Genomic DNA, 26,875 nt, shown 5'->3' with positions numbered 1-26,875 from the left:
GAGAGCATTCTCCAACAGCCCAGGTTGTTGGGCCAAAGTTTTCTTGTGAGGCTTAGGCGGTGTTCGACATTGTGTTCATCTCGTGGATGAGATCGAAACTCGTGGTTAGGGCCCGTCCACACTCTATTTTTGATCCCCTGCTTCACACTCTCCCTAAAAGGTTGAAAGCCTATTGTCTGTTTCACATTTTAATATTTTTGTTAATAAAATATTAATTATTTTACTTATATTTTTTAATTTTTAATATTTTTATCAATAAAATAATATTTTTTTATTTTAATTATTTTACTACTTTTTTTTATAAAAAATTAATATTCATTGGTTAATATTAGTTCATTGATGCATTTTTCAATATATTTATCATATAAAATGTAAAAATTAGATATTTATGATTAATTGTGTAGATCAAGGTCTTCGAACCATCATTGATCTGGATGGTTTAGGCAAGTGGTTTCATTTTACCCCAAATCTAGTTTTTGGCCAAAAGCCGTTGAAAAGGTCAATAAACCATTGACCTGGGCGGTCGAACTATCGACTCGTTCAAGGTTTTTGAGCATTTTTTTATTTTTAATTATTTATTTTTTAATTTGTTTGTCAGAGCGGGCCGTCCGTTCGAACTAGACGGTCGGACCATCGACCTGGAAACCAGTGGCCAGAATGGTTTGTTTCTGGGTCATTTTTTAAAACGTTAGTATAGATCATTTATAAATGTATATGAAATGCATGGAATAAAAAAGTGTGGTGTAGACCGATCCACACCATGCCTACAAAACACTACTGTAAATGTGCATTAATCCAATCCATAATTCATAATAACCGGGGACTGTAGTGTAGTGTGGATCATTTTTTACCATAAGGTGCGGTCATCAACACCCCATTAGTTTGTAAGGAGTACAAATACAAATATATACCGTCCAAAATATTGCATTTTGCATTAATTTGTATGTATTTGTACTCTTTCCGAATTAAGCCCGAGGGATTGGAGGCTCTATTCTTTAAAGTCGAGGGCATGCGGCGAGCAGAGCAGCCTCGGACTCGTTGAAGTCCTCTGTCCCAGGCCCAAGGCCCAAGATTTAGTGGAACGAGAAACGAGGGCCCAGGGGTTTTTTAATGCAAGGATCCTGTTCGGCTGTTCGCCGCCTGACTGACGCGAGACGCGATCGAGGGGAAGGGCGGAATTTTCTTCCCGTCAAAATCCTCTATTTTCCCTGATTCCCTCTCGTTTCTGCCGCTCCCCCTTTCGGGGATGACGAGCTGCAACCACAAGAAGGGCCGGCAAGAGCAGCACCACCGGCGTCACCCTTATCTCACATGATGTTCAGCTCCAAGAATCCTAACCCCGTCTACAGCGGCGGTGGAATCAGGTCCGTCCGTCTTTGTGTATTTGCTTTCTCCCCTCATTTGGTTTCTTATTCATTCAATTTCAAAGGTTGATTTTTGTTCAGGTCCGTCTTTGTGTCTTTCTTCTTTTTTTATTAATACAATACCAAAGTTGTTTTTTGTTTTGTTTTTATTTTTGTGGAATGATCTGCCTTGGTGGGTCGTCCTCTATTGCTGTTGAGATGGTTCCATTGGTCGTTTTCTTTATTGGTACTTCAGTTTCTTTGTTCAAGTTCGCAAATATTTCTGTTGTTATCATCCCAAATATGTCCATTTATGGTAACCTGGATTAGATGATACTCTATTGCAGTTTTGGATTATTCTTTGTGACCTCCCTTCCTGAAATCCTTTACTGCCAACAGACCAGTCGTTCATATCCCCCACGATCACCATGCTGCATGTCTGATATGCTGCACGTTCATTGAGAAATAGAAATGAAATGAGAGATGAGAAACCAATTCACCTTGAGTTTTATATGGCAAACATCTGTCTGGTATGCCCATTTCTCTTTATATGTTAGGTGATCAACCATTAATATCTTGTCAAGCACCATTTTCTATATGAAGAAGGTAAATTTGATGGGCTATTTGAAGACCAAATTCATTGCCATGAGAATAAGGCACATGGTGACAAAGTGAAATTGTTTCAAAATGATTTCCATTTTGGAGGGAACCAGTATCATTACGAATAGGTCTGATTGGTTACTAGTATTTTACCCTAGTTTTTATTTATTTATTTATTTTTATCAGTAACAGAATCAATTCATTAATGATAAAAGATAGGTACAAGGCAGGGGAGATAAACTCTCTTACTCCCCTAAAATTAAAATATAAAGATTACATGTAAGCCTAGAACAATTGATTTCTTCCCACCCCTTGTTTAGCTAGTGCATCTGCAAATGAATTAGCACACCACTTTTCCCATTGAAGCATCACTGTCATGTCTCGGGTCCACCATTCGAAGATTCTCTTCTCATTTAGGTAATTCTACATTCTGCTTTCCTCTTTCTGCAACCAATCTATTACCAGTTTTGAGTCTCCCTCTATAATTAACCTCCTTAAGTTGAGCTCCTTCGCCTTTTTGACACCTTCTAGAACAGCTAGAACTTCAGCTCAGAGAGACTCTCCTTCCCCAATTGGACCTGAGAACATAGCAATAATCTCACCCTCCTCATTCCTAAAGACCCCTCCAATGCCTGAAGGGCTAGGGTTTCCTTTGTTGCTGCTCAAAGTTTAGCTTTAAGAACCCAGGAGTTGGAACAGTTGGATGAAGAACATTTTTCTTGGGAGCTGACCAAGCCACTTCCTTCCAATTATTCAGCAAAGCTGTTGTGGATACATCTTCAAATAGCTTCAAAGATTTTACCCATTGCAGCACCCTTGTGGTGATTAGTTCAATTAGTGCCCCTTTAGACCTTTCCTTGTCGTTAAAAATTCTGTTACTCCTTTCCTCCCAAACTGTCCAACAGACTGCTGCCCTTGTACTTCTCCATAACACCTTTCCCCTCTTCTTTGTCCAACTGCCAACAACAGAGCCAAAGAGACCTTGAACATTTGGTGGGGGAGTCCATCTGCAACCATACAAAGAGAAAAACCATTCCCAAATAGAAGACACAAAAGAACAAGAAACTAATAAATGATAGCAGGACTCACCATCAGCTTTACAAAGAACACACCAATTAGGAGATAAGCACCAAAAAGGCTTCTTTCTTTGAAGGAGATCGCCAGTGTTAATCCTTCTCAAATAGGCTTCCCAACAAAAAGCCCCAATTCTAGGAGGAAAATCAGTTTACCCCAAACTTCCTTAACTGGAAATGTTTGCTCGACATTATTAGAATCTAGAGTTAAAACTTAGAAAAAGGAGGCACAAGAAAAAAGCCTAGAAGGGGAGGGAGTCCAAATACATGAATCCAACTTTGAAAGGTCCAAGCAAATGCCTTGTAATAAATGAAGAAGAGACAAAAGACTGTTTAGATCTGAGTCCCTGGTGCCCTTATAAAGCCCAAATCCCACGTAAGCTCAAAACCCTCAATGGGGGATGAGAGGAAGGTGGAAACTGGTTCATTTTTGTAATCAGATAAGGCAAAGAGAGAGGAGAAACGGTCTTTCAAAGAAAAATCCCCCACCCATAGGTGTTCCCAAAATTTTTACCAAATTTCTAGAACAAAGATTATATCGGATAAGAGGAAGGAGTGAAGGAAGGATGGCATTATAGATTTCCATGGAAAGTCACTAGTCGCTCGAGCTAATACTCCCGCATCCCAGCCTTCAACCGTCAACCCATGTATACTTACAATCACCTTGGCCCACAACCTCTCCTTTTCTATTGGTAATCTCCACAACCACTTACCTAACAAAGCCGCATTTCTTTTTTTTTTTTTGATCAATAACACTTTCATTAACATCAAAAGAAGATTTACAATAGGAAGACAAACACACTTATCTTCTTTTATGAATATTACCAATTCCTAGACCTCCAGAGTTCATACTTTTGGTTACAATATCCTAATTAACCTTGTGATCTTTTCTTTCCTCCCCGGGCTCCCACAATAAGTCCCTAATTGTCTTTTCTAGGCTCTTGGAAACCCTAACTAGAATTTTGAACATTGATAAGAAGTAAACAGGTAAATTGGCCAAGGTTGATTTGATTAAGGTTATCCTCCAACCCAAGGATAGGTAATTCCTCTTCCATGATGCTAATCTCTTTGTTACTTTGTCCACCACTGGGTTCCAAAAGTTTACATTTCTTAGATTGTCTCCCAAGGGGAGGCTCAAGTAACTCATGGGCCAATTTGATATTTCACAACCCAAGATAGCTGCACAGTTTGACATTTCCTTTTCATCCATATTCACTCTGACCACACAACTCTTTCCCTTTCATATTTCCCACCAGCTAAGATCATCTCCTTTAAAGAATAAAATTGTCATTAGCAAATTGCAAGTGTGTGACAGGCACACTATCCCTTCCCACTCTCCATCCTTTTACCAACCCTCTAGAATCTACTTTTTGGAGTGGTCTCCCTAGGACATTGGCTACCAAGGTAAAAAGAAAGGGGGAAAGAGGGTCACCCTACCTAATCCCTCTCAATGCTGGGAAGTGATCAACTATAGTTCCATTCAACAAGATTGAATAGTGACAAGTCTTCAAACATCCCCTAATCCATTTTCGCCATTTCTCCCCCAAACCAAAGTTTTCCATCACATCCTCCAAGAAAGACCAGTCCACCAAATCATAGGCCTTCTCCAAGTCAAGTTTACAGACTATACCCTTTTTTCTGTTCCTTTTGTAATCCTCAACACTCTCATTTGCTATCAAAATCTGATCGATAATTTGTCTGTCGTTAACAAAAGCTCCTTGATTTGGAGAGGCGATAGAAGGAAGCACAAATCTTATTCTTTGAGACAACACCTTAGCAATGATTTTATACAAACTATTAACCAAGCTAATGGGTCTGAAATCCTTTGGATGTTTCGCCTCTAACTTCTTTGGGACCAAAGCAGTAAATGTAGAGTTCAGTCCAGGATTTATTATCCCTCTTCTAAAGAATTTATTGAAGACCCTCAATAAATCATCTTTCAAAACAATCTTGATAGAATGCCATGGTGAAACCATTTGGCCCAGGTGCTTTGGCTCTATCCATTGAGAAAACTGCCTCCTTTATTTCTTCCAAATCAAATTCCTTCTCCAACCATGCCTTGTGTTCTTCTGTTAACCTCGGCCACTCTAGCCCCTCCAATCTCACCCTTCCCATTAAAGGTCTTCTAAAGATAGATTTAAAGTGATCCACAAAAGCTCTAGCAATTTCACTTTGTTGAGTGATTGAGACTCCATCCACCTCAAGCTTCGAAATAAAACTTTTCCTTCTTCTACCACTTGCTAAGGCTTGGAAGAATTTTGTGTTTCTATCCCCTTCCTTTACCCATTTATGCCTAGACTTTTGCCTCCAACTTATCTCTTCTTTAAACAGGATATCCTCTAGTTTTTTTCCTCAGAGACCATCTTTGCTCTTTATCATCTTCCCCAAAAGTGCCCTCCCCTTCTTTGGCGTCCAAGGTTTCAATCTGATTTATCACCTATTTGCTTTCCTCCTTTGACATGGAAATAGGCCAATGATCGGAAGTAATTCTAGGCAAAGCCTTTGACACCAAATCACCCTAATGGTCCTACCAGTCTACTGTGAATAGGAATCTATCAAGTTTTGAGCAAATTGGGTTAACCTGTAGGTTGGACCACGTGAATTTATTGTGGAGTATAGGAAACTCTTTGAGACCCATAGAATTTATGAAGTCATTGAATTTCCTCATGCTAGTGGTGACTCTTGACCTTTCTTTATTGGTTTCCTCAACAAACCTAATCACATTGAAATCCCCCCCCAATACACCATGGTCCTTCCCTTAGTCCTTTGATATCCCCAATTCATCCCACACTTCATTCCTCTCCCTATATCGGTTTGGACCATAAATGTTTGTTAGGACACACTCAAACCCATCATTCAATTGCCTAAATTTGACCGACACTGTAAACTTTCCTATCAATTCTTCCACACCTTGCAACAAATCATTTTTCCAAAGAGTCACTATTCCACCTGATGATCCCCATGATGGAGTCATAGCCTAGCTTATACCTCTCGCTTTCCAAATACTTCTTGCCCAACTATCATCAAACATATTCATAAGAAAAGAAACTATCATCAAACACTGACAATTTTGTTTCCTGGATGAGATCTATATCAGGGTTTACTTTCCTCAAAGATTCCTTAATTAAGTCTCTCTTTCTAGCACTTCCCAAGCCTCTAACATTCCAACTAACCAACTTATCTCCAATCTTTATCTCTTCTACTCCTTAGACACTTCCCTTTCCCCTACCTGTTCCCTCTCTTCCTTCCCTTCCTCTTGCGGAATTCCTTGTCTCCTTCCACATCCAGTCTCTATCTTTCAGCCTCACTCAGCCTCCGCTTTCTTATCTTGCCTTCTTCCTTTTTCCTTCCTAAATAAGTTTTCAAATCATTAGGGTCTTTAATTTTACAACCAAGCTTGCCTACAAATTCAGCCACAGAGTCCTCTTTATTGATGTCTCTAAACTCCCCTAACACTCCCACCATTTTGTCCTCCCTTGGGTTAGGTTCTAAGGTCTTAGTAGAAATTCCATTGTTTTGCAACTTCCCTTTACCTAGCTCCTCTCTTTTCAACTCCTCCAGAAAGTTCTCAATCAGTCCCCAAATTCTTTTACCCTTTTCCTCTTCAGAAATCCCTCCTGACTTCCTATTTGTCAAATTCTCTTTGTCACATAGAGTTGACGGTTGTGGGAAGGCTTGAGAATCAAGAGCAATGGCTATAGACACAGAACAGAGATTAGTATAAAAAACCGAAATCACAAGCATGCATACCTTGGAGAGGCACAGAAGGGGCAACAGTTTCCTTTCCTTTGGAGGAAGACATCGGAGTACCGATTTCCATTGAAATGGTAACTCTATGAGGGAGAGCCAATGGTTGGTATCATTAGCGACCTGCTTCCGGTACTCTGTTGCTGATCCCTCATTGGCACATCCTTGTTTAGCGTCTGATGAGTTTCCACCAGAACCTTATTCGCTTCCTATCTTTGGCTTTTGTTGGGAAGTGATTTTCTTTGATTAGGTATTAGAATTTCTTCCCAACACCCAAAATATTCTCAGCCCCCATTGAGGTCCCTACAGCTGTTGTATAGTTTGATAGATGTGTGACTTTTGCAAGCTTCTTCTACTCCAAACAACTCGGATATGTGGAACGTCTCCCCTATCTGTTCTGTTTCGGCTAGACTTTTCACGCTGCCAATCAGAGATTCTGCATCCGACTTATAGTCATCGTCTTTGGAATCTTCAACATCTAGCCACCCTTCATCCACTATGTCTCTCTTCTGAACATTCTCTGATAAACTTTGGATTCGCTCGCTCACCGAAGCTCCGAGCCCCTATTTGGTAATGTTGTTCATTCATTTATCCTACTAAAATATCTTCTCAAAAAGCAATTAAAATTATAAAATCATTATTTTTTGTGTGAGAACTAAGAATTTAGGACCCTAACATGGACTTGTTTGGGCTTGCCTTGAGGGGCATGGCACAAAGGCGGCTCGTAGAATCAGGAATGTAATATGTTTGACATTACATTAGCTACTTTAAGTAATGCAATTGAGGAAAAAAAGAGATCGCGGGTTTTACATGCTTGACAATGTTTTATATGTTTGATTTTATTTTTAATTCACATTTGAATATGCTTTACATGTTATGTTTATGTATTTTAATTTTAGATAATAGGTTTTTTAAAACATTTATTTTAAAATTTAATGTTTATATTTTTATTTATATTTTTTATTTTTGTGCATTATTTTGATTTTTTCCTTTTTTTGACATTTTAGCATTTTCTTTTTATTTTTGCACCTTGCTTCAAAAAGGCGCGCCTTGCGCCTTGGGCACAAATTGACCCCTGTGCCGTTTTTGCACATTGTCGGCCCAAGCTTCCTTTCAACCTGGCCCAAATTTGGTTTGGTTTTATTAAAAATACTTTCTTCAGTAGCTTTTTGTGGTCCCCACCCTGGGTCTGATCGAGCACCCAACTTAACTGCCTCCAAGAAGGTCCTAGGCTGCTCTTTAAACCCTTATAATTTGAAAATATTTATTTTTTTAGAACTCCTGCAGCTTGACTCCCTTTAGAATGTTCACCTTAGCAATTTTATCAAGGATTTCACTTGCCTTTGCCACCTCTCCTTTATTGCCATGTGAGAACCACCAAGCCAGCTCAGCTTCATCTTCAACCTTGGAGCATTCCAACCACAACGACACTTCAGCTTCTGTAGCTAGCCAAATTTTCTGCCATCGCCCTTCTACAAGCAAGTCGCAAGACCTTGGAATGGATTCTGGCTTAACACCGGAGATTTTGGCAGTCACCACTGCAAGATTTTCAAAGCTGAAACTTTCCAGTCTTCCCCCTACTGCTGTAGCTATCTTGGCAATACTCTCCTCGTTTCACAAGTTAAAAGGCAACCCTACCAGCTGAACTATTGCAGACAGGCCTTCTATTTTCTTCTCGTTACAGTTCATCGCCCACCTTTCAAACAGCACCAGTCCCTCCTCTGTTTCCACTGTTGCCACCTCCACTGTTTCTCCATTTATGTTAACAACCACCCTATTGTCACTGAATGGTAATAAGGCGGCTTTACTTTTGATCTGGAGCTTTCCCACCACTGCATCCAGTACTGACCTCCAGTGTTTTCTTTTTTCTTTTGCTGTAATTGTATACCTTTTCTCCCAATCCCTCTTTTCAATCTCCATTAACAACCTCAGAGATTTATCCTGGGTTGCAATCCTTTCATTCTCTAGTCCCTTGTGCTGGTCGTTGACAAAGCCCGAGGCACTTTCAGGCACTTCTAACTTCTGCTTTTTCTCCTTATTACACTGGTCTTTCATACACACCTTGCTATCTTCCTTCTCCAGACCTGTCATTTCCATATTAGCCAGGTAGTGTTGAAGTATTTCCGAAACTGCTCTCCATCCTTCTCCCTCCTTGCCCTCCGGCAGACAGACCATTTGCTTTTTGTTTCCATTGAAAAACTCTTCACTTGTTATGTATCACCCCTTCCTGTTCCATCGAAGAGTACTCTGATACCTTTTCCCTGAAACACTCAAAGAGCTTTTCCATCCTTGCTGTTTTACTGAAAAAGAAGCGCCATCAACAAAACCCTTCATCCACGACACAGCATTTTCAAGCAAAAAGATGGTGGCTTTCCTCTCCTCTCTAGGCTTTAACGACTGTCTTCCTTGACTTCTGGCTTCTTCAAGTATGAATCTTTTTGTTTCTACCTGTGTCTCTCTTCTCCATTTCGCCACGTTCGCGAGCCTACCTGTGTCTCTCTTCTCCATTTTTGTCTGATGTTATCCCTTTAACTTTTTGGCTGTGGTAGCTTGATGGGAATGGATCCCAACTCTACATCCTCTTCCACTGCTCCCACTTATTCTAGTCTATGAACTCAAGAACAATTCGTGCTTCCGGCGATGGAAACAACCTCACCCTCTTGGCATATTTTCCCCTAGTTTTGCTCTAAATTATCTTGTGGACTGCTATGCTTGTTGGTTCAGTTTGTTCTATAGTGGCTGTAGTAGAACATTCCTCTAAGAAGAGACGTAGTCTCCTTATTTTTGACATTGATGCAAAATGTACAGCATGTACAATGAGATCATACTTAAATATAAATGATCTCAGACTTTTGAAAAGAATGCTGTTCAGGAATTAGAAAGGATAAGTGAGAGCTGTAAGGGCCAGAAATGTTTTAAACAGAATGTCAAGCCTGGGAGATGCAACAGGATCCAGAAGAAGCACCAAGAGGTATACGTTTCAAAAGACTTTGAAAGGTTAAGAGGGGGTTTGTTTGGGTTAGGTCCTATCAGGAAGGTGAAGAAAACAAAGATATCTCAGAAGAAAAATAAAGAAGGCGATTGTTCAAATTCTTGGTGGAGATGAGTGATTGGAGTTTTGGGGAGTGGTTCGAGGCTGTAAGTCTGTTGGTGCTGATGTCTGGAGGGGGTCTTTTTTTTTTTTTATTTAAAATAGTTGGTAAATTTGGTTGGTAGTGTTTTTTTTTTCAGTAGAAGTTGGAGGTGTAAGTGAGTGGTGTTGGTTTGTTGTTTTCCTTTTTTTACTTTTCTTCTTTTGGGTGACTACCGGTCATTCTTCTTGTAATATTCTTTTTCATTTTAATAATATTTTTCCTTACCTGAAAAAAAAACAAGTTCTTGCAAATGGTACTAGTTACATGGGCAACTAAATTATTTCATTTTTGTTTGTAGCTTTCTTACTGGTAGCCGAAATGGAAGGTTCAGCTATGGGTATTCCAGTTTTAAGGGTAAAAGGGCATCAATGGAGGATTTCTATGAGACAAGTATATCAGAGGTCGATGGTCAGATGGTTGCATTTTTTGGTGTTTTTGATGGTATTCCTTTTCTTTTAATTTGACGCACCCTACATAGTGATTGCTTTTGGAAATTTCTATCAAGAACAAGCTGTGTAATAATAACAAAATGTAGATATCATTCTGGTTGTTTTTCTGCTAGGGGAATTGCTACCACTATTCCTATACAGTGCCTTACTTTGCTAGTATGGTCTATGTCATTTTAGTTGTTGCAATGGATTTACTAGGGATTCAGAATCTTCAATCTTTATCCTTGATTACTGTAATTCTTGTTTGCTGATTTTTCTTGGTCTGCTAACAATTTAGGTCATGGAGGTTCCAGAACTGCAGAATATCTCAAGAACAATCTCTTCAAGAATCTGAGCAGCCATCCTGATTTTATCAAAGATACAAAATCTGCTATTGGTCTGTGGATTCTTTATTTAGTGCTATTATGTTTATTGACTACCTGATTTTTTATCCTTGTTGTGCCTTGCGGATTTTTTGACATTGGGTAAATTCTTCCTTGCAGTTGAATCATTTAGGCAAACAGATATTGATTATCTCAATGAAGAAAAAGGCCATCAGAAAGACTCTGGTTCAACTGCAACAACTGCTCTACTACTGGGGGATCGGTTGCTTGTTGCAAATGTGGGAGATTCCAGAGTGGTTGCTTGTATGGCTGGTTCAGGTTGTCTGCCTTCTCCATGAAGATGACTATGACGTGAGATTGGGAAGTATTAGGGTAATATGCAGAAAATCTGCTATTATATAGATAAAAAGAAAGGATTGCAAAACCATTGCTAATTAAAGTATCTTTGAAATATGATTCAATCTTCTAGATGTCTAAGGCGAGAGCATCATGTTTTATTCCAAAGTAATGTGAAGTTTTTTTTGGATATTTTTATTCTTCTGTCTTCTTTAATGGGTTTAAGACTATAATACTATAATATTGTTGCTTATGTAGGGCCTGTTTGACAAGTCTTTTTGAGAAGATCTTCTCGTAGCTCTGACAGTCAATAGACACATTGAGCTTTTGACATAAGATCTGGGCAGCCTGAAGACGCGCATCTTTCCGTGCGTCGTTTTGGGTCTTTCCGCACGAGATTAAAATGCGGAAGACGCGGGAAGCTTCATTTGGAGCTTCCCAAAATCAGCCCAAAATGGGCTTCCCGTGTCTTTTTGGCGGCAAGATCTTCCGCGTGCCAAACAGGATTAAACCGATCTTCGGTCTTCCCGGCTTATAAGCAGCTGAAAGACCGTGCGGAAAGACGCGCCAAACAGGGCCGTATTTTATTGGATAAGCAGAAATTTGTAGGTTATGGATTTATTATCAATATATGAATCTACAACAAAGCCTATCAAAAAATTCTACAACAAAAAACTTCTCTTCACTTTTTGGGTATTAATGATAGTGTTCAACTGCAGCTGTTCCATTGTCAATTGATCATAAACCTGATAGATCTGATGAATTCATAAACCTGATAGGTTATGGATTTATTATCAATATATGAATCTACAACAAAGCCTATCAAAAAATTCTACAACAAAAAACTTCTCTTTTCACTTTTTGGGTATTAATGGCAGTGTTCAACTGCAGCTGTTCCATTGTCAATTGATCATAAACCTGATAGATCTGATGAGCGTCAAAGGATTGAAAAAGCTGGAGGGTTCATTATATGGTCTGGTAATCTCTCTCTCTCTCTCTCTCTCTCTCTCTCTCTCTCTCTCTCTCTTTCTCTCCCCCTCTCTCCCACCCCCTCCTGAGTGTGTGATGCGTGGGCACATGTTGCCATTTGGTATATTGATATAGTTGGCGATTGTCTTCCAGGTTTCTGAATTATGTTAGTGTGCTTTGAGTTTGTTGCAGATCAAATATTATGTGATGCAAAGAATCCTACTCTAACCATGTGACTTGAATATTTCTGCTTGATCAAATTTGCTGAATCCCTCTTGATCAAGTTTCTGCATGCTGATGATGAATCAGTGCACAAATGAGTGTTTGACTATCCAATAATGCTTTGAATAAAGGGTATGGATATACAATTAGTGTGTTTTATGGTCCCTAACTCCACATAGACCAAGAGAGGAGAGGAAGTGATACAATCTGGATTGTTTCTCACAAGTATAGCTGAACTGCGTCTGGGAATCCATTAGCTTCTGATTGATTTTCAAATGGTTTCAGATTCACAAGATCAATTCACCACAGTTTTGATCAACCTTCACATGATAACATACTTATATCCATATATTGTATTCTTTTTTTCTATTAAAAGGAAAACTTGGGTAAGACAGGGATTTGATCCTAGGTCAGTTGGAGCTACATCCACTGATTTTACTAGCTGAGCCAGCTGGTGCCTTCCTATATACTTTTTTTTTTTTGGATCAATACCTTCCTACATACTTTAGCTTTTAGTTAGCATCTTCTACACTACAATCTTCTCAAGTAACTCTGAGTTTTACCAGGTACATGGCGGGTTGGTGGTATTCTTGCAGTGTCTCGTGCTTTTGGAGACAAACTACTTAAGCCATATGTGGTTGCTGAGCCAGAAATTCAGGTAGGTTTCAAACTTGTTCCTTATTCTGCAAATTCTGGACTATTTTCTTGCACACCTTGGTTCTAAGCCTTATGAAGAAGGGTTTGCATCAGGCAGGAATAAGTAACATTATCCAAGCCCATGCATGAATCTTGACTTGTTTTTGACATCACACTAAGGTATTGATATGCTCTAGGTGCAGGATGCTGTAGATGTCCCAAATAGTTAGGATAATCCTTAGGTGCCATTTGATAACGACTGAAATTGCTGATATGAATGACTTGTTGCCTTTTCCTTTGGTGGATAAAATAGTAAAATGATAAAGCATCCAAGGGTATGATAATCTACCCAACTTCAGCTTTTGCCATTAAGGAGCATATGACCTCCTTAGAAACTTATTCACTGATAGAGAAAACTATAAGTTTTCAGTTCAGCCACTTCAGCTTTTTTTTTTGTCAAATGGCTCCTTGGGTTGATTTTTTTATTTTATTTTTTGTCTCCCACTGTCTTGCTTTGTAAAGCAAAATTTGTATTAGAAGAAAGAATGTTAAGAATAGACAAAGGTCCAGCACCACAAGGCTACATGGCAGAAGGTTGGAGACAATAATATGGCTTTTTTTTGACAAAGCGGTCAATGCAAGGCGAAGAGCTAATACCATTAAAAACTGGAGAGTGAAGGGTGTTTGGTGGAACAAGAGAAAGAAATAGAGGATGTCATTGTGAAATTTTATGAGCAGTTATATAGTAAGCCATACAAAATAAGGCCAAGTCTAGATGGGTTACGATTTGAAATGCTAACTGAGCAACCGACAGCAGAGATAGAAGAACCCTTCTTGAAGGAAGAGGTGAAGCAAGCAATAAATGAGATGGAAGAGGAAAAGGCCCTAGGACCCGATGGTTTTACCATCATGTTTTACAAGAAACATTGTGATATCATCAAGCATGACTTGTTCAAAGTGTCGGGGGGATTTTCATAATTCGGTTGCCTTGGAAAGAAGCTTAAAATGCAACTTTTATCTCGCTGATCCTAAAAAAGAATTGTTCTGTAGAGATGAAGGATTTGTGGCCTATCAGCTTGATTGGAAATGTGTACAAGATTTTGGTGAAAATCTTGGCTTGAACGCTAAGGGATCATAGTTTTCAAGGCGCCAAGGTGAGGCTAGGCGATAGGGAGGCGCCTTGTCGCCTAGTTGCCTAGGCAGGCGCCTAGGTTCCATAACCATATATCTTAGGGTAGTTCCCTAGGTTCCATAACCATCTTTCCTTAATAATTATTCACAATTTTCATAAGAGAAGTATAAATTTAATGTTTAAGTCTAGAAAATCAACATTTTATGAGAATAAAAAGAACAAAGAAAGAAAATTCAAAAAATATAGGGGCTGAACCCCTACTTTTGTTATAGGAAAGAAGAAAAGAAAAGGTGGAAGAAGAAGAAGAAGATGTGGAAGAAGAAAGTGTGTTGATTAGACAAAATTTTAAGTTCTTCCCTTGCTTATTGGTTCAGGTTTTGAAATTTTTGAGGGTTCAATCAATGATCAAAGTTTCGATATGATACACCCTGTATCGGGTGTATTGTATTGTGTATCTTTGGGGTCCTGATACCTGTTTACAGGTGTTTTCGGGGACCCATTTTTTAAATAATATATATTTAAAAATGAAATTGAAAACCAAAGAAATAAAAAAAAATAGGGGGAGTATCGTCGTAAGTACCAATACACCTCTGCCAATAGAGGTGTATTGATAGTTTGAACCATGGGTTCAACACAGCAGTTAGCAATGTTTGCGTTGATTAAACCCTAACAAAATAAGAAAATAATAAAAAGAAATTAGTATATAAACACATAAAATGAATATTCTAGTTTAATAATGTCTATTTTATAATTATAATGTCAAAAAATTAAAAATATAAAAGTATTTTATAACCCAGTGCACAAAACAGCTTGGCGACTGGGCGAGGCGAGCCTCCAAGGGCACCTTGTCGCCTAGGTGCCCACCTAGGCGTCACCTTGACAACTATGTAAGGAATGTAATGGATTCAATCATTTGTCTGTACCAAGGAGCTTTCATTCATAACAAACACATACATGATAGAGTTCTTATTGCAAATGAACTCATTGACACAAGAAGGAAAAATGGGAAGAGTGGTTTGGTGTGTAAAATTGATATAGAGAAAGCCTATGATTGTGCGAACTGGGCTTTTCTAGATTATATGGTGATAAGGATGCATTTTGGACTAAAATGGAGTAACTGGATGAAAGTTTGTGTTATAAATCCACGACTCTCAGTTTTGATTAATGATCCGGTGAAAGGGAATTTCAAAATTGAGACAAGATGACCCATTATTACCATTGTTATTTCTCATCGTGGAGGGCCTTGCTAAAATGACAACAAGAGCAACTGACCTAGGAATTTTGGAGGGTTTTGATGTTAGCAACACGGTATAAAGGTTGCACTTCTACAGTTTGCAAACGACAAACTCTTTTTTGCAATGCGTCATTGGATCAGGTGCTCAACTTAATGTACTTACTATTCTGGTTTGAGGTGATTTCAGGTTTAAAAGTTAATTTGGCCAAAAGTGAAATGATAGCAGTTGGAGAAATCACTAACATGCAGGAGCTAGCTGATGTGTTGGGTTGTTAAGGTTGGAAGCCTCCCATCAAAAGACCTTTCTTTTTTCCTTTTTTGAAGAAAGACAAGGTGACCCTGATCAAGAGTGTGTTGGCAAGCCTCACGGCTTATCATATGGCCATGTACCCAATTCCTTCAGAACTGGCATAAAAAATTGAGAAAAATAAGGGATTTTATGTTAATGGGTTGGAAAGACTCACAATATCATTTGGTGACTTGGGAACAAGGTCTTCAATGTAGTTTCTTCTGCGGCCTCTTCTTTTCTTTCACAGTTTCATATTGGGGATTTGCTGAATGATCTTCACCTGATCAGGTCAAAAGGAGCAGGCGGTGGCTCCACAACAGCCAAAGAGCGGCCTTTTTGTAGGGTTGAATAAGGGTCATACTGTAACAAAGAATTGGCTCTATGCCCATCTGACAGAAAAGGAAAAACAAGTAAGAGTGTACACTTTGTGAGGAACCTGATCAGGGAAGTAGTTGGTTTGCACCTTAAGAGAAGAGAATTGCTGAACTTCTCAAAGTTGGGAAAGACAAGCGTGCCTTAAAGGTAGAGGCGTAAATCGGGCTGTGCTGGGCCGGCATGCTACGGCTTGTGGGTGGCCAGTGCTTTTGGCAGGCCGTGGGGCCGCGGGTGGCATGGTCCGCTCGGTCGTGCCATTTTGTGCCGGCCCATGGGCTTGGAAACCCAAGCCTGGCATGACCCAACCCATTGTGCCGTGCCCGACATAGCCACATGTCGCCATGTCGAGCCGCAGGGGGCACAACCCGATTTACACCTCTACTTAAAGGTGGCAAAGAAGAAGCTTGGTAGGGATCAGTCTAAAAGTTGCCCTATGGATATGGTGTTTGGAGAGGCATCTCCAAAACTTTTTCACAATATATGAAAGAAATCAGTCTAAAAGTTGGGATTGGTAACAAGGCCAAATTCTGGCTGGATCCTTACTGTGACAACAGACCACTAAAAGACATGTTTCCTATCTTGTATAATGTGGCAAAAAACAAGCAGGCCTCATTTGCAGAGTCTTACACATTGGAAGAAGACAGAATTACATGGACTGCTTTCTTTTAGAAGGAGATTCAATGATTGGGAGATGGAAATGGTGATTGAATTTCTAGCTCTACTCCAGAATCAGCAACTTAATTTGCAATCCTAATATTCTAGACACTGGAAATGGGCATAGTCAGGTGAATTTTCTGTTAAATTGCTTTACAAAGGAATAGTAGGTGATTTCAGACTGAATTTTCTAACCAAGGCTATTTGGTGATCTGCACTGCTCTGTCAAAAATGAAGTTATTTGCTTGGGTAGCACTTTGGGAAAAATATCTAACTAAAGAAATGTTGACGAAGTAGGGCTTCAACATTTCAGATTTGGTATGCCCTTTGTGCTGCAAGGAGACTGAAACTTCTAACCACTTGTTTATTTGCAGCTTCAGTGCAACCGTTTGGCACCAATTCCACAAAGCCTTAAATCTAAATTGGTGCTTCTTGAGTTTAGTGAGAGCACTTTGTGAAGAAAAACAGGTTTTGGGTATGTCCAAGAAAGGTAAATGCTGTTGGTCAGTCATCCCACTAGCAGTGCTGTGGGCTATTTGGCATGAGAGGAACAGTAGATTATTTGAACAGAAATCAGCATCCGAAGAAAGAGTGATTAATGGAGTGATTACAAAATGTATTTAAAGATGACACTTTTTCTGCTGCTTTTTTGAGAGTGAACTTTTTAGTAGGACCCTAAATGGATATACATGTAAGAACCTCTTTGTACAGGGGCCCTTTTTTTTCTTTTAATGAAATTTACCTTACCTTTTCTCTAAAAAGAAAGAACATCCACAATATAATAAATGTACACAAAATAAGGCAGCCCTGATATAAAAGAAAAGAAATTAAAAAGAACCAAGCAATAAAAGAGCACAAGGCCTTAGCCAACAAACCATCAACAGAAAAAAGCAACTAAGATTCCTAATTCATTTATTCAACATAAAGGCAACAAGAATTAGATATAATGGAAGCTGCAAAACATGGTCTTGTTTTGGATGTTGTCAGTAGAAACTTGCCACACTGAAATTTTGTTTGGGAAGGGTGGACTGGTTACATACCAAACCTTTGGCATGTTTATGTGCAAAGTGGATTCTCTTGTACTCAAACCTCCCAGAAAGCTTGAGAGTGGATTTAAAAGAGGGGAATGTGGTGGAGGTGGACATTGAGTGTTGGAAAACGTGGGGTTACTGGTGCAGATCTATATTTGGTAGTTGTGTAAAAATAGATTTGTATATATTCCTAGGATTGTGGAAGGATTGATTTAGAAAGTTTTTCTTTCTATTCTTGTACTTTCTATTTTCTTTTCTTTCTATTTTTCTACTTTCTATTTTCTTTTCTTTCTATTTATTGCAGCAGCTTACTGTATAAATAGGCCGATTGGCAATAGAATGAAATACATCAGTATTCTACCATTCCAAAACATTGAGGAGGGGGAACCCCAAAGGAAAAAAAAAAGAGGGGAGAAGAGGGTGGAGATTGAGAAGCTGGTGGAGAGAGAGATGGAAGTGGGTAAGTCACTTGGCTTGTTCTTTTTGGGAGGGGATAGGGTGGTTAGGAAAGCAATAGAGCAGTTTAATTATAAAAAAAAAGCCATAAAGCAGTTTGAAAGAAGCAGAAGGGAAGAAAAGAATAAGAAAAAAAAAACAATTAGGGAGGGAGGAGAGGAATGGGAGTAAGGAGAAGAGATGGAAAATGATTGGGTTGAAGAAGAGTGAAAGGGTTGGTAGCAGAAAGTTGCAAGGGAAAATAAGAGGAATAGATAAAAATGAGGCTGATTTCCTGGAGTGCTAGGAGGTTTTTGAAATGGTAGAAGAGCGGCATTAGTAAGGAATTGAGGAATCTATGATGGCAAGGAGTGGAAGATGGTCATTCTAGGTCGGCCATAGGCAATCTGCCATAGTTTTGGCCTTGATATTGCATGTGGCATCTCATCCTGTGGGAGAAGTTCTAGGAGATTTTGGAGGTGGTGGGGTTGCAAATCCATGAGATGGAGACTTGAAATTATATTTCTTATTGTTCTGTTTCTGTTTTTAGGTGATGACTTAGCACCTATCAAGGATGTACTTTTAGTTTCATTAATGGATTTTCTTTTTACTTATAAAAAGTGCTTATAAAAAACAAAGAAAAGTCATTTCTTTTGAATCCTGGTCTCCAACGTACCATTAGACACCTCGACCATGACCAAAATAAAGGAGAGGAGAAATGATGAACCTAGTGTGAGGCTTCCTAATTGATAAACATTGGCAGGGAGAAATCTCCAATAAATGATGCCACAACTATGATTTCTACTTAATTTTTAAATCTATCTACATTGTTATGAATGATTTACCGCACATAAAATTTGGTACTTACATGTTTATTTGCTTCCAACTTTTTGCTCATGTAAATGACTAATATAGGAATATGGTAAAAAGCTTCATTCTAACACCTTCACTTGTCAGTTTCTTCTTTTCTTCATCCTATTCTTTTGGGTAGATTACTTATCAGCTTCTTGGTGTTGCTACTTATGTTCCCATTTTAAATGCTTAGGAGGAGGAAATTGATGGTGTTGAGTTTCTGATTATTGCAAGTGATGGACTTTGGAATGTTGTATCAAATAAGGTAAGAAATAACTTGTGTAGTAGCCTCTACAAAGCGTTCTGCAGTTTAACTCCTGGTGCTATGAGAATGTTTTGATGGCAAGATTCAATTGTTTCCAAAACCTAAACTACTGTTGGACAATCTTGGGTCTGCTACTCACAAGAATGCTAATATGCTATCCATACCTACCCACAATACACTGTAGTTGCATATTGGGGACGTCTCCCATACTTGTGTTATCATTCATGGGCAATGTTCTCAATGTCTGGTTGTAGTGTCTTGTGGGTTGTAGATCTGGAGTCTTGTTGGACATGTAACAATTTTTATATTTATCTTTTGTAATAGTTTCCTTTTTTTTTTTCCTGTCATTGCTAAGATGCTTATAATGTGCTTGTTTCCTTTGCAACACTTGGTCATTCAGTTCAACTTTTGATGCAGCATGAGTGGATCTTAATGCAATCCATAGGCCCATGTCCACAAGGCTCCTTACTACTACTGTGTCAAACTTTCAAGACCTAGGGCTCTTGGTTGATGTTCACTATAGCAAGCCCAATAATGAAGATGCAAGATGGGGATATCTAAGAATGTGATAGATTATGTTTTGTACCAGGGGTGATCATGGGCTGGGCTGGGCTTTGGGCCTGTGACATTAAATTAAAACATATTATATATATATATAATGTTTTATATTATTATAACATATAATATATGTATAAAACTCATTTATATTTTATATAATATAAAATACTATATATTAATATATAGTATAAATAAAATAAAACACACATTGCAGGCTGGGCTAGAAATGATTACCCCTTTTTTGTACTATGTTATGTTATTAGGTAGCAAGTAGTTTAGTGTTTCTTGTCTCTCTATAAATTATTACTGAAGTTAGTCAAGAATAACGTTTTGAATGAAGTTTGTTTTTCTGCAACTTTCATTGAGGAATCTTCTTTCTTTTGGTGGCAACACCATTAATCTCCCTTTCCCCTTTATCTCCTTCCCTAATTTTCTTTCATTTTTGTGAAATTTCTTCAAGGTATTGCTCAAATCCCTTCTTTGATACTAGTACCATTGTAAATTCTCTTACTGCCTTTAGGACTCTTGGAAAACTAATTTGGACCATACTATGGATCATTGGTCGTGTTTTAAAAGCACAAGGCACAAAAAAGCGAAGGGGCAATTTGCGCTCGAGGCACAAGGCAAGGTGCAAAAAAAAAGCTAAAAATAAAAAGAAGGTAAAAAAATGCAAAAAATAAAAAATATTAAACATAATATTAATAAAAAACATAAACTTAAGTTTTAAAATAAATGTTTTATGAAACCTATTATCTAAAATTAAAATATACATAAACATAACATGTAAAGCGTATTCAAATGAAAATTTAAAAATAAAATCAAACATATAAAGCATTTTCAAGTATGTAAAACCCACGTTCTCCTTTTTTCCTCAATTGCATTACTTTTAGTAGCTAATGTAATGTAAAACATATTGCATCCTTGATTCTACGAGCTGCCTTAGTACTACTCCCCTCAAGGCAAGCCCAAACAAATCCATGTTAGGGTCATAAATTCTTAATTCTCACATAAAAAATAATGGTTTTATAACTTTAATTTCCTTTTAAGAAGATATTTTATTAGAATGAATGAATGAACAACATTAGCAAATAGGGGGTTCTTGGAGCTTTAGTGAGCAAGCGAAGCCCCTAGCCTAACCACTAGATTCAAAAAAAGCAAAAAAGCATAGAATTTTAAAAAGGCGTACACCTCGAAACCTTAGACCAGGCGTGCGCCTTTCAAAAAGGTTGATCATTGGATCTAGTGATTTCATGATGACCCTCTAATTCTATTTGCCATGTTCACTTTGCATAGTTTGTAGGTGTACTTTGCTCATTCCATGTGTACATTTTGCCCATTTGGTGGGCATGCTTTTATCATTCCATGAGTTCTCTTCGTTTCAACATCCACCATATCGCATTCTGTGAGCATTCATTCTACCACATCATATTCTATGAACATCCCCCATTTTTCCACATGATTCCGTTGTTTAAAATGTTCCTAAGTTTCCTGATATTTCCATTTCCATGGGTAATGACAATTTTACTAGAATCAACATATTCTTTAGTGAACACTACCAGCACCATATGGAGTACAAGTGATAGTTTCCATGATTCATTTCCATTTTCATTTTGGTTAAAGAAAGCTCTATATGGGTCTAAAGAAACCTCCAAGAGCATGGTTTGACAGGTTTAGACTTGACTTGGACCGTATGTTGATGACATTGTGGTGACTGACAATGGTACTGGTGAGGTTGGTTCTCTTAACCAGCTACTTAATATGGAATTTGAAGTGAAAGACTTAGGTCATCTATGTATTTCTTGGAAATTGAAGTGGCCCAATTTAAACAACATTAGCATTTTCATTTCTCAAAGAAAGCCAGGGCCTTTCTAGAGGAAATTGGGAATTTGGGAGTTAAACTTGCGAAGACACCTATTAAGCTAAATCATAAGATAAGTGCAAACGGAGGTGAGTCTCTTGAAGACAAAGTATACCAATGGTTGGTAGGGAAGCTCCTTTATCTTTATTTGACATGTCCTGGCATTTCCTATGTTGTCAGCATTGTTAGTCAATACATGCATTCCCCTAGGACCACCCATATGCTTGCTATTGAGAGGTTCCTTTCCTACTTGAAGAGATGCCCTAAACGAGGTATGTTTTTTAAGAATAATAGTCACATTAAGATAAAGGTGTACATTGATGCTAGTTGGAAGGAATCTTAAGTCATGGAGGAGTAAGAAACAAAATGTTGCTGCCCATTCCAAGTACTGAAGTGGAGTATAGGTCTATGGATCATAGTGTAGTTAAGGTGTTATGGCTAGGATCTTTGCTTGAAGAGTTAGGCATTGAGTTTGAAAGGCCTTTGATGTTGTAATGTGGTAAACTAAACCACCATTAATATTACCCATAATCCAATACAGCATAGTAGAACAAAACGTATTAGGTGGATTGACATTTTATTAGAGAGAGTTGCCTCTCAACAAGTGTCTGTCATATATTGTCTCTGACATGCAGCTTGCTGATCTCTTCACTAAATTAATCACTAAAGTCAAGTTATAAAAAGATGTACGCAAGTTGGGAATGGCCAATATCTATTCCCAATTTGAGGGGGAGTGTAGAGATACAATAGATTAATTATGTGGTCCAATGTTATTTATTTTTGTTGCTGTTTTACTATTATTCTTATTGTTTTTCTTTATCTTATAGGTGGTAGGGGTATTATAATTGTTGTAATTCCTTTTATTTGCTCACATACAAGTAACAACGAGTGGGGTGTCAGGATCACAAGATTCTACACCCCTTTTATAGGGTGCTCTTGCATACTTTTAAATTCTTAGCTTATTGAAATTATAATATTAAAATACATTATTAAACTAAGTTCTTCAGTTTGATTTGTGGTGATACTACAAAAAACTCTTGTTGAGATCTCTTTGATTTCATTTAAGAAAACATCAAATCTCCAAAGACCATTCTGAGAGATAATAGTGTGTAGACAACCTTGCTAATGTTGTACATCCTTACCCTTCCTTTCTGCAATAAAATTTATCTTTTTCTCAAAAAATTATTTAGTTTTGAGTTAAAATACTAGTTTTTATTATTTTTCTTATTTGTTAGGGTTCACTCAAGATGTATAATGTATTATTGAACATAGTTGTCAAGGCGACAAGGCACTCTTGGAAGCTCGCCGCGCCTAACCTCCAAGCAGTTTTGTCTGTTGTGTCATAAAATACTTTTATATTTTTAATTTTTTGAGATTATAGTTATAAAATAGACATTATTAAACTAAAATATTCATTTTAAGTATTTATATACTAATTTCTTTTTATTATTTTCCTATTTGTTAGGGTTTAATCAACACAAACATTGCTAACTTATGTATTGAACCCTCAAAGACTTCAACACCTGAATCAATAAGGAAGATCTTAAAATTTTGTCTAATCAAGCTATTCTGCCCATAGTTGTCAAGGCGACACCTAGGCGACAAGGCGCCCTTTGAGGCTCGCCTCGCCTAATCGCCTAGCAGTTTTCTACTTCCTACTATAAAATACTATTTTATTCATTCTTTTTTTAGATTATATAAAATTAAAAAATAGACATTATTAAACTAAAGTAATCATTTTGTGTGTTTATATACTAATTTCTTTTTATTATTTTCTTATTTATTTAGGGTTTAATCAACACAAACATTGCTAAATGCTGTATTGAACCCTCAAAGACTTAAAAACCTGAACCAATAAGTAAGGAAGAACTTAAAATTTTATACTACTACTACCATTACTACCAATACTTTTTATTTTCTTCTTTTCCTATAACAAAAATAAGGGTTCAGCCCCTATATTTTTTTTGAATTTTATTTTCCTTCTTCCTTTTCTTCTCACGAATATGTTGATTTTCTATACTTTAATATGAAATTTATACTTTTCTTATGAAAATCATGAATAATTATTAAAGAAATATGGTTATGGTACCTAGGGAACTACCCTAGGATCTATGTTTTTAACATAAAAAATCCATCACCTAGGTGATGCCTAGGTGCCCGCCCAGGCGACTAGGTGACAAGGCGCCCCCCAGTCGCCTAGCCTTGCCTTGGTGCCTTGAAAACTATGATTCTGCCTTTGTTCTCTCCCTGGATCAAGTATGATTTGCACTTGGGCAATCTCAATAAATTATGGGAACATGTTTGGGTTGGGGATTCTCCTTTAAAAGACCAATTTCCGGTTCTCTTTGCTATCTCTACCCTTAAGAATGAACCGGTATCCACTTTCCTTGTACCTTTTAACTCAACCTCTGGGTTTGCTTGGAACTTGGGTTTGAGAAGAGATATTAGGGACATAGAGTTCAGATTTGAGATTACTACCTTCTCATTTTAGATGTGATTTTTTCCCCATTGAAGAGTTCAGATTTGAGAAAGTTCCTTCATATCCTTTCTTGACTTTGGTCTGGTCACCATGAGTGAATACAAAGTGGTGATCATGGTAGTATGAGACCCTCTAGTTGAAGGTATATAGAGCTCTGTTGTTTGCTCATGACCTATGTACTCCAGCTTGAAGGGGAGTATTAGATGGTGTGAGAACGGGGGTAGTAGTTTCTTTCTCTCGTTTTTTTGGTAATGCTTATTGAAGTGAATTAAAAAATGGAATTAATAAACATGAGTAATGTGCTAAAAGATTTCCACCTTGTGGACTGCAACCCACGAAAAGATGCTTATTAACTATTGACAATAAGTTAAGTAGGGGTGTCAATGGACTGGTTTTGGATTGGACCCGTCCAAATCAAAACCAATTTGGATGGATTGGACAGACCAATAAGACATATTTGAATTGGACCAGTCCAGACTTAATGGTCCAAAGTATTTATTGGATTGGATTGGACCTAGTCCATCCATAATGGATTTACTTTGGATTGGATCGGTTTGAATCAATATCTGGTCCATTGAGGGAATATAAGAATACATGTGTCAATGGACCAGGTTTGGGTTGGAACCAATCCTATTATTAACCGATTTGTACAGATTGGAAGGTCTAGATATTGAATTGGACCGGTCCAAAATGGTCCCAAGTATTCATCGGATTGGATTGGATCTGGTCCATCTGTAATGGATTTATTTTGGATTTGGGTTGTTTGAACCAATATCTGGTCCATTGATAGAAGATAAGAATACAGGTGTCAATGGACCAGGTTTGGGTTGGAACCAATCCAATTATAACCAATTTGGACAGATTGGACGGTCTAGACATTGGATTGGACTGGTCCAAAATGGTCCAAAATACTCATCGGATTGGATTGGATCTGGTCCATCTGTAATGGATATATTGGACAGGATGGGAATATCGGGTTGGACCAAATCCAGTCCAATTGACACCCCTATTTTGTTAAGCAGGGGTGCCATGGAGAATGTCAATTATGGCCTATTTCTTAGTTGTGGAGACTACAAGCCATCTTTTTCTACACTCCCCAATCACTTCAGAAGTATGGTACATAATTCTAGAGACATTCATGTGGAAGAGCTGTTTTGCTGGAACATGCATCTTTTTTCTATTGAGTTGGCAGATTGGAGGGCTCAGCAAGAAAGGGAAAAGAGTTTCCCTAACAGGGATTTCATCAAGGACCAATATGACATATTTCTTAAGGGTATTGGAGCAAGTATTTCTTTTCAGATTCTTTTAACTTGCGTTTGCTTTAATTTGGCTGGGGGATGGGATAACAGTCAATTATTTTTTGGGGGGATGGGATAACAGTCGATGTGCTGATGAATTAATTTGGCTGGGGGTATGGAAGTTCTTTGTCTATAGAGAAGTCACTTGAAGGAAGTTGCACATTTAGAAAGGTCCATATGTTGTGTCTTGTTCATTGAGTTACACATGTTGGGTTTCTGGATTGTGAAGTTTGATTGCGAATTTGTTAATGATGTAGGCTAGAGAGGCTAAGATCTGTAACTGTAACCTCCTATTGGAGTACAAATAATATAAATATATATTTAATGGACATTGAGTTGACATTTGACATTTGAGTTATTGACACTGTTGACTCTTTTCTCGGGACTCAACATGTTCCAGAGGCCATATTACAGTCTAGGAGTTCAGTTATGACTTATCTTATTGGAGTAAATAATATTTGTCTCTTAGCGTATGTATCATTTTATAGGCATTTATTTGAGATTGAGTTGGCATTTCAGATATTGCATCTGCTTTCCTTTCTGAATGTTGAATGTAATTGAAGTAAAGAAGAATCTTGTTTTTCAATTTTATTTAATTTTGATTTTGTTAAATCTTTGGTTTCTTTGTTCATGGATTCTAAAACTATATGCTGCATAAAAGACTTTTTGAATCTAAGCTTCTTACATTACCATATTTTCTGCATACAGGATGCTGTGGCCATAGTACAAGGCATATCAGATGCTGAAGTAGCATCAAGAAAACTCATAGAAGAAGCCTATGCCCGAGGGAGCTCTGACAATATCACCTGTGTTGTAGTTCGATTTCATGATTTGTAAGTAAGATTACAGATTCCCCTCCCCTAATTTTTCCTGGTTTCACATAAGATGAATTTTACATCAACATAATATGGAATTTTTCTTTTCATTGGAAGTACCCTTTTTTGCCAATTCTCAGGTTTTAAGGATTTCCGTAAGGGTCTGAGCAAGAAGAGGACTTCCAGTTAACACATATTTGCCATTCATTTGACCCTACAACATGGTTGCCAATGAAAATGAATGCTCAACAATTGATATTTCAAGTTGCTAGTTCTGCTTCCTTCCACTGATTATTAATAATGCAGCATTAATGTATTTTTCAGATTATCCATTCCTGCCTTTGTTGAAATGGGAATCGGAAAGGTTTGATATCTGCATCCCGTCAAAGCAGGCAATGTTGAGTGGGTGTAAATGTATTTGACGTCAAGTAGGCCGGAATTACCCCTTTATTATGTTTGGTCTTGTTATATTATTCTCTACCAAAAAAATAATAAAAAATCTGGTTATGGTATTCAAAATTAAGCAAATGATATCATGTGACAAAGGTTCTTTTTGAGGTCAGGTGAAGAGGTTCTTTTGGTGTTTTCCATACTTTAATGTTTAATCGTTGTGCTTACATGGAGTTCTAACTGGAGATTATAGGGGTGTTTTATAGAGTGGAGGATAAATTGGGTGGAGTTTTTTCATTCATACCATGCCTTAGCCGAAGAGTTGTTTTTAAGGCTGCAACTTAGGCCGGGTTGGCTCAAACCCAACCCATATTATAA

The 26,875-nt window shown here is 37.9% G+C and overlaps 1 protein-coding gene across 4 annotated transcripts; it reads left to right on the top strand.

Moving 5' to 3' along the window:
- Positions 1–962: 962 nt before the first annotated feature.
- On the top strand, positions 963–26,626 carry LOC104599563 (Protein phosphatase 2C family protein). Of its 4 annotated transcripts, none has more exons than XM_010262161.3 (9): positions 963–1,364; positions 10,196–10,338; positions 10,624–10,722; positions 10,829–10,987; positions 11,897–11,983; positions 12,763–12,854; positions 19,028–19,099; positions 26,001–26,125; positions 26,432–26,626. In XM_010262161.3, exons 1-9 carry the CDS (start codon positions 1,312–1,314, stop codon positions 26,475–26,477), a joined length of 876 nt encoding a protein of 291 aa, XP_010260463.1. In that variant the 5' UTR covers positions 963–1,311; the 3' UTR covers positions 26,478–26,626. The 4 variants fall into 4 exon arrangements, with proteins under 4 accessions (XP_010260463.1, XP_010260464.1, XP_010260466.1 ...); XM_010262162.3 differs by having other exon boundaries at positions 26,248–26,626; XM_010262164.3 differs by having other exon boundaries at positions 26,001–26,129.
- The last annotated feature ends 249 nt before the right edge of the window (positions 26,627–26,875 follow it).

The sequence above is a fragment of the Nelumbo nucifera genome, chromosome 1 (assembly GCF_055504915.1).
Source record: "Nelumbo nucifera cultivar China Antique chromosome 1, China Antique-T2T, whole genome shotgun sequence".
NCBI classification, from domain to species: Eukaryota; Viridiplantae; Streptophyta; class Magnoliopsida; order Proteales; family Nelumbonaceae; genus Nelumbo; species Nelumbo nucifera.
This window is presented reverse-complemented; position numbering and strand designations above follow the sequence as displayed.